Source organism: Semicossyphus pulcher, unplaced genomic scaffold (assembly GCF_022749685.1).
Source record: "Semicossyphus pulcher isolate SPU_LCO1_2020_fin unplaced genomic scaffold, fSemPul1.0.p SCAF_9, whole genome shotgun sequence".
Taxonomy (NCBI): Eukaryota; Metazoa; Chordata; class Actinopteri; order Labriformes; family Labridae; genus Semicossyphus; species Semicossyphus pulcher.
The window spans coordinates 19,752,982-19,761,363 of record NW_027211770.1 but is presented as its reverse complement, the minus strand read 5'-3'; the positions used below and the strand labels follow the sequence as shown (position 1 = coordinate 19,761,363).

The 8,382-nt window shown below is 46.2% G+C and overlaps 1 protein-coding gene across 1 annotated transcript; it reads right to left on the bottom strand.

Annotated features, from left to right (window-relative positions):
- Window positions 1–6,451, bottom strand: LOC138584305 (uncharacterized). Its single transcript, XM_069656502.1, has 6 exons — window positions 6,301–6,451; window positions 4,230–4,582; window positions 4,007–4,082; window positions 3,553–3,631; window positions 3,038–3,221; window positions 1–2,902 (listed from the first exon to the last, which is right to left on the bottom strand). The coding sequence occupies exons 2-6, from the start codon at window positions 4,578–4,580 to the stop codon at window positions 2,309–2,311; spliced, it is 1,284 nt and encodes a 427-aa protein (XP_069512603.1). The 5' UTR covers window positions 4,581–4,582; window positions 6,301–6,451; the 3' UTR covers window positions 1–2,308.
- Window positions 6,452–8,382: the final 1,931 nt, after the last annotated feature.

Sequence of the window (8,382 nt, the reverse complement as noted above, 5' to 3'; positions counted from 1 at the left end):
TTAAAAGATTTTTTTTCCTTTTCACCATTATTGAAAAAAGTAGCCAGAAGAGTAATATCATGTAAAGATGGGTGGAGAGAAAGACAGAGTTTAGTTTAGAAAGAAAAGATACTAACAGGATTGAGGGAGACGAAGGAGAGAGGGCAAGGGCAGACGAATGCTGCAGAGTGGGGGAGGGGAGGGGAGAGGGGAGTGGGGGGGGAACTACAGTCAGCTTTTACAGTTTAAGAAGAAAAAGGCAGCTAAAAAAAAACATATTATTCCTGACCAATCAGCAGTGGTCGCTGCAGTAGAAAACATACATGAAAAAGGACATAAACAATGAAAAATAAGTGCAATTGGTTTCTCTGTCATACCACAACCGTTATAAACAGGAGGAGGAGGCGGAGGACACCCCGAGCCTCGGATCGAGAGTCAGCGTCTGGCTCCGCATGCCGTCACCTTTGAAGACGGGATGGGGCGAGACGGTCTGACTCTGGGTCTGCGGCCGAGGGCTTGTGTGCTCCTTCCTCCGCAAACATAGGCAGTAACATGGAGGCTGCCAGTGACTCTGTGTTCACACGTGGTGCTTTTTTGGAGAGGAGTCTGGTTCTTGGATATCCCTCCTCCCTACTCATGTAAATAGTGTATGAAGCACTCATAACAATTTAAAAATATTTGTCTAAATATTTACAATACTTTTTGCAATAAGGATAAATCCAATCACATCGCAGGAACCCCCTACTACATTTACAAGATTATTGTGATTCCCATGAGAGAGCCTCCTATCACACATCTAAACAGAACTGGAATTAGAATAACAATAGCAGCAGTAGAGGGTGGTGCAAATAAAGATTTTTCCTCCCTTACATTTATATTTTCTGTTTTTTCAAGTTTTCAAGAGCACCAGCTTTTAAGTGCAGATCAGTCTGTTCCTCTGTGACCCAAAGGAAGGCTACACTTCAATACTACGTGACAAATAGTAGCCACTGCTGTTGGGTTTGTGTAAAAGTTGGACATGTAGGCGGTTTGGATTAACTGTTGGTTCGTGTAGAAGCAGGATGAAAACAACCACATGTAGGTTTTCATGATTGAATGTCTGTGTGTTCTGGTTTTGTTAAATAAAAGCAAAACAATCAAAACGCAGTATGAATGCACTGAAAGCACCAAAATGCTTTTGTGAACACATCCTATTATTTGGTTAAAAGGCACAGTAGTCCCAATATTCCAATCACAAGATTTCACTTCCTTTCTTTCTTATTTTTTCCCCCACATGATAGCATTAAAAACAAACCGTCAACAGCATCTTCCCAAACTCCCCAAACACATCGCAGGCCAAGCTGTGCGAACGCACAGCAGGCGATATTCAGCTGCCCAATAAATAAATACAAACAATAAATAAATGCAGTGTCCGATCTACACATGAATAAATTAACTGGAGTCATATGTCTTTGAGTGGTCCTTGTTTTTTCCTCCTTAGGTTTTCACGACACTGATTGCCCGTCGGTTTTGCAGTTGAGCAACGTGACCTCTGATTGCTGCGATGCCACTCCTCTCGATGCCAGCCAAGTGCCCGAACTGTTCTTGGATTACATTCGTGAGTTGATGACATCAGTTTTTTTCCGATGACTCTTAACACACCACACGTACAGTATAATGCTGCGTTCTGTACACTGTAATTCTCACGTCGCTAGCTACGAGATTCTCAGTGACCTCGGCGTCACGTCTCCTCTTCACGCCAGATATCTCAATTCTATCTACAAGTGAGTGTAAAGTCAAACATCTCCTGCCGTAAGACTAGAGTCAAATCAGCTCACACTGTTTGAATCCCACATCACAATAAACCTCAGAAACTTTCTGATTATTGACATCAGCTTTTCTAATTTCAGATCAAGAGTGTCCCTCAGGTTAGATTCCTGCCAGAACAGTCATCTCTGAATACATTGATTGCTTTCCTGCTGAGGAGAAACTATTTGCTCCTCGAACTCCTTCGAAATCTCTCTCCTATTGATCGTTGCCCAGAAAGCTTTTAATAGCCTTCAAGTTAAGATGTTCTTTCCTAAACCGCTCAAACACAACTGCTTTTGTGCAAATGCTTAGATTATTATGTAATTGTGATTATTGACACATTTGATCCTGCTGTTAGAAATAACTGTTAGAAGTGTGGTCTTGTTGAGCGGTTGTGTATGATCTATCGTTTGTCTTCACCTACAATTCCTTCCTTCCTCTCTTTAACACATCTTTAATCGCAGGCCCTCAGCCTCACACGGCAGCTTGAAGCCCAGAATGTAACAAAGCAATGCTGCCTGCTCTTTGCTCCTGCAGTGCTTCAGGTCTCTAAGGGGGCGGGGCACACGCTGGGCAAAGGCTTGAGTGTGACATTTTGATCTTGGCAGGTCTCGCTCTCACTCTGTTGTCCGGCAACAGGCTGGCTTTGGCACCGGGTTGGCTTCTTCGGATTTTTGGGGTGCTTGTAGGGCGTCGTAGAAGAGACGGCGCTGTCTTGCATGGCTGGACTTCCCCTTCTGACGGGCGGGAGGACGGCTGTGACCGGCTTGTTTTCGTTGTTACCTGCTGTCGTGCCCTCGTGAGAGGGGCAGGCCTTTCGCGGGGACAGGATGGGGGCGACGTGAACCCACGTCAGGCTGGGCTCAGAGCTTTGACCTGCTTTGTATTTTGAAAGCTTGCCCGCTTCCTCGCTGTCACTGTCCTTTCCCTTTGTGTCCTCATTAAGCTGGCTGTTACCGGCCACTTCCGGTAAATTTTGGTTTGCATCAGAGGGCAGCGATGAAGGAGGAGGAAGGCCGTCCCTTTCATCACGACTGTGCTTCACCCTCTTCTCTTCTGCACTGATACGGGGGCACTTGAGAAGCACTGGGGAAGGCGTGGGGGAGTCGGTGTCTGTCCAGCTGAGTCTGCGCTTCTGCAAAATGAGCAGGAGGGAAATTTGCAGGTGAAAATAGAGCTTGTTTTGTGGTGGAAAAGGAGAAGGGTTTGTTTGGCTGTTTGTGTGTGCACAAGTATGCTCTTGAACACTCAGGAATGCATGCCTTCTCACCTTGACGGGAATATGCGACTGATCCCTGTGCTTGTGCGAAGGGGTGGAGGTAAAAGTGTCTCGGAGGGAGCGAGCGGGGGACGCGGCGACGCTGGAGGCTGCAGACACGGGCTGAGCGGAGATTTGAGGAAACCAAAGCTTCAGCATCATCTCCACCTGGAGCAGAGTGTTCAGGTACTTCTCCCTACAAAGAGTTAAAAAGGATGAATTAATTGAGGAACATATGGCAGTGAAATTGTTGTTATGTAAGTGCAAAGGAGAACATCTGGAGAATAAATAAAATTTCTTCTAATGTTTGGTGTTTGTCTGCACTGCTGGTAAACGCTGTAACTCTACCTACCCCGAGGACTGTTCAATAAAACATGGAACAGGAGATGAGGCTTGAAATAGAAGACTAACCCCCTGGTCCTTTCCCTTTGTTTTAATTACAATCATTTACAAGCTAAAATCCAACTAAGATGTTGTGATGCAGAGGCAAGATAACAGATGTCGGGACAATGTGGATGACGTCTTACCCGCTGTTGGGTCTCTGTAAAACCCCCACAATCCTCTGGATTCGATCCATGGCGACGCTCTGCTGGAAACTGCTCAAACCTGCCGATCAGAAACATAATCCTCCAGTCAGCATTTGCACCCTCACACTTCATAGTCACAGGAAATCATGCTACACATGAACACATGGACGGACTCTCTTTATCTCAGACACACACACCACCTTCACTTTGGGCTATCAGTAGACTCTCGTGAGTCGATGAGTCAGCCAGAAGACTGTCGCTTCACACACGCTGCACTTTGGACTACATCAATAGGCTGCGTCAATACAGACTGCTACACACACACACACACACACAGAAGAACACTCTAAAATGCAACAGACTGGCCACTTAGACCACATAAACCTGCGTTCAGCATCTACTACTTTAGCTGCCACACGTGACCATGTGGAAGCAGCGATGTAAGGATGCTTACCACGGTCGAAGCGGCCCCTCTTCAGTCCATTCAGCAGCTCCAACAAGGGCCTGACGAAACCCTGCAGCTCAGCACACTGCCAGAGGAAGAGGAAGAGAAGATAGATTACTACAGAGTTTAAGTTAGGCGCTGCTGTCTGAATCAGTCTACAGGGCTTTCCACTGCACACTCATTGCCCTGTCATCGCATCATCACTTCTTTTTCTAGGCCCTTCAATCTTTACCTTTTGGGCAAACAGCAAGTCTCCCTCTGATTTTGGGATCTGGCTTCCACGATCCGTCTCCTCCAAGCTGATGCGAGCTGCCTTGCCGCCTCTCTCCAACCTGTACGCCTCCTCCTCTTCCTCTTTATCAGTGAAGCCGTCGCACGTCCACTGGGACCCGGGGCTCTCCGATCCTCTGTCTCTGCCGGCCGCCGCCCCGCCCACGCCGCCGATGATGACAGAGGAAGAGCCGTCCGTCAGGAAGACGTCTGTGTCGTCCTCCGCCTGCTCCGAGTCGCTGAACAAGAGGCTGTCGCTGGAGCTCAGGGAATCAAAGGAGGGCTGGGAGGAAGTGCTGCCCTGGGACTGCATTTCTGTGGAGGAAGCAGCAAGAGGGTTATTATGACAGCCAATTCCGCTATGTAGAAAAAAAAGGCTTGTTCAAACACTTAAAACCAGCCTGTTTGAAGTTGTTACTAGAGTGAGAAGGGGAGGGGAGACAAGATGTGAAAGGAGCTGAAACTAAATCATCCCAAAAGAACTGCTTTTTATTTATCCATTTTTTCCCTCTCTATCTCTATCCCAAAAATAATAACCCCAATTACTCAAAATGGTGGGTATACTGGTGCCCTAGTTAAGCATGGTGCAGAGTGGGACTGGGGGTAGGCAGTAGGCACACAATGGTAGTGCATGTCTGGCTCCCATTGAGGAGATTGGAGACTGGAGAGGAGAGTAAAACGTGAGGGGGATGGGAGCTTGTAGAGTAGTGAAATCAGAATAGGCAGTCTCTCTCTCGCTCTCTCTCTCTCCCTCTATCCCACTGCCTCCGGTGCTCTCTCTAGCCCCTCCTCTCTGTCTCGGGCTTGCTCTCCATCCCCCCTTGGAATCACACACACACACACACACACACACACACACACAAGCGTCTCTCTTTCCTGTACGGCTGCGTTTCTGTATGCCTCTCATCTCTCTTCAGCTCATCCTGTTCGCTATGCACACAAACCTGGTGCTCCTTTTCCTCCACTCTTCCTCCTCTCTTACTCACATTTTACATTCTCTTATCTCTGGCCATGTGCCTTCCCCGTCTCTTTCCCTTTCTTGCTCTCTCTCGCTCTGTAATCTGAGTGACTGCCGGTCTCTGATCCCACCAACACAGGAGGAAATTAGAGGAGTCACAGGAACAAACTCCACCAGGACACACACCAACACAGCCATTAACAATATAAATAAAGTCTGAACTTGCTCATAGACAAATAGAGTGATACACATTTTTGCATCATGCCCACACTGAAAAAAAAAGAAGGAAGAACCACTTACAACACAAGGTTTCAATTTCAGGACTACAGAACATTTCAACAAGCCTCTGCTCAGCTTTTACAAGAGACAACATGCTGTGAAATTCACGTTTTATCCGGGGCTGATGGCTCGCTTCCCGTCAGGCAACTTGTTTCCCAAAACTAAATGTCACGTTGTTTACATACACCTCCCCGAGTGCACTGAACAAACAGCAGCAGAACACAATGATCCGATTTGTCTATTATTCCCATTTCTTCCCAGCCCTCTGTGAGTTAGTCCACAGCCTACGTGTGGTGGATGGGATGGGGGTGGAGGTAGGGTAGATGGGATGGGGGCGATGTGGTGCTGCATGTGTCGGCACAGTCTGCACAGGTACGCGTGGATCATGAGGCTGCGTCTCAGGTGTTGGCTGCCTGTCTGTGTCAGCCCACCACCATGCCCACAACAGGAACCGAAACACCGCATTTACATAATGTTCCTCTCACTTTTCACACAGCTACAACATTTAAGTATCATAAAAAATCCGGATGACTGGACAACAAAGTGAATATCAAATATAATAGAAAAACATGATTTATATATGTCCTGCTCTTGCAATTTAAAGGAACTGACATCATTACATGGTAATAATTTATTTTAAAAGATGAAATCGATCAAAACCGCATTAAAAACAGCTTGTTTGGCTAATTTAACAAATTGTACCGGGAGCACAAACAGGATAGTAGGACAGGAAATTCCTATAGGCTAGCTTGCCAAGTTCGGTAAACGTTAACAAAAAGCCGTTGGAAATACTCACCTTCAATATTGTGAGATAAAAGCAGCAGCTGCCAGAAACAATCGTTAGCGGCTCTATTTCCTACTTTGATAATAAAATCCGTCAATACACGTTCCGTAGCTGGAGCAGCATCGGGACGGCCAGCCTCAGCTCTGTCTCTCACACACACACCGCCCGGTAGTTCATCGGTTTGTGTCTTTGCTAGCTCTTTCTCTCGGCAGTTTACGAGCGTCAACATGTGCGCGGATCCACGTGCCCACGTTTTGCGCGCATTCTATTGGCTGACGTCCCGGCGACAGCGAACGCTATTGGCTGACCCGTCCAGCCAGTGATTGCTTTACTTGTCGCTGATTGGACGGCGGTGCGGGCACTCACGGTACTGCCCACTCATGTGTTGCCCGTGTGCACGGTGTCGGGCAGGGCTGCTCTACTACAGCAAGCGGCGGGTGTAAACACACGCACGCACCGAGCATGCACGCACTACGGCACCCGGCCAGAGAGATGCACAATATGTTCTATGCATCTGATATACACAGTTTTAATGGCCCCGCCCCCTCACACTCAACTCCCAAAACACAAAGCACGCGCACACTGAACGCGCCAGAATAGCTGAAACCTTATGCAACTCAGCTCGCTCATCATACTGATTTGGGTTTAATTGAATAAATACACGCACAAGCAAAGCATACGTGACTTTTCCTGCTTACTGTTGACGATGCCTGGCCTCTTATCAGAGTAGAGGCAAAATAAGCTAAATTCAGGAGAAATAAATAAGGCAAATGTTGGGATGTACATTCCATTTAGGTACAACAAACTACTCATCATCTGTACTGCTCATACAGATTGATAAAACAGACTTGACTATGACCTTTATGTGAGGAGATAATTAAAACCTGGACTGTCCTATCCCACTTCATATACAATCAGTGTCATTTTCACTGCATTTTAGTGGAATACTTGACTTTTGTAATGTAACAAAGTCAGTCTCCAGGCAACATCAGCAACCCCCTATTTGATTTAATGACACAATTCAGCTATTGACAGTGCTGCTATACATCTCATAGCTCCCTCCCTTCCACTTCAGCCTTTCATCAGTTGTGTTTTCCTACTTGAAAATCCTTTAGTTGCAGGAACCTTTAAGATGTGAAATTTTCAGGAACTGGCCAGGAATAGCAAATGTTGAATGCCTGTGAATCGGCCAACCCTGATAATACTAGAAGATTTATTTCAAAAGATGTGGGGTTTTTCTTTTTCTTTTTTCAGTTGTCTTGTTGGTTAAACTGACAAACCGGCTCTGCAACTCGAACATGGAGTGACACAAACATCGTCTAACATAGCACTCTCTGACAAAAAGTGTTTGTCATCGTTGAGGTTGCGAAACCAGAAAACACAGCCTGATACAGGAAAATGTGAAAACAAAATTCACATTGTTATTTTAGTCTATTTTTTGGCTGTATTGTCAACTGAAGATCACTAATAAATCACAATGTAAGTTAAAGGGATTCGACCATAATGCAGCAAGTCAGTGTCCAGGTCTGTGATTAATGATCATGTGGCAGCTTCCCCCTATTCTAGGTTACTACATAGTGAACTCAGTGACCCCCTCTTGAAACAGGCGATACAGCATACCATAATGTATTGACTTCACACACACACTCTCACATCATCTGTCCCATACTCATCTTATGGATTGGTATTTTCTCTCCCAGTAAGACTGTAATTGCAGGTCAGTTGGTATGTTGGCTTTACTGGTATTTTTAGATGTGAAATGCCAGGTTAGAGCATGAGGAGCTGTGGATGCCTCTAAGCGCCTTGCATGTAGCAGTGAAGGGATGAAGGGGGCTGCCCATCCCCCCACTAAACATACAACATACATATGAACTCACTAACCCCTTTCCTCAACTCACACACAACAGGCTGTGTCCTTGTTTGAGAGGCAATACCTGACTGAGCATTGTAACTATGTACAAGCACCCAGTAACCTCAACACCAGGTGAGCACACCACCCCTTTTTATTGTCAAAACACAATAAAGCTTAACCTCTGGTAATAGTAAACCAAGGGAGAGGTCGTGGTGTGTATACCTTGCAGGGACCAGGTCGAT

Coding starts and splice junctions, on each gene's coding strand:
- LOC138584305 (XM_069656502.1), bottom strand. CDS start 4,580: ATGCAGTCCCAGGGCAGCACTTCCTCCCAGCCCTCCTTTGATTCCCTG. Junction 4,083..4,229: donor ACTTGCTGTTTGCCCAAAAG/GTAAAGATTGAA, acceptor TTCCTCTGGCAG/TGTGCTGAGCTGCAGGGTTT. Junction 2,903..3,037: donor AGTCGCATATTCCCGTCAAG/GTGAGAAGGCAT, acceptor CTCATTTTGCAG/AAGCGCAGACTCAGCTGGAC.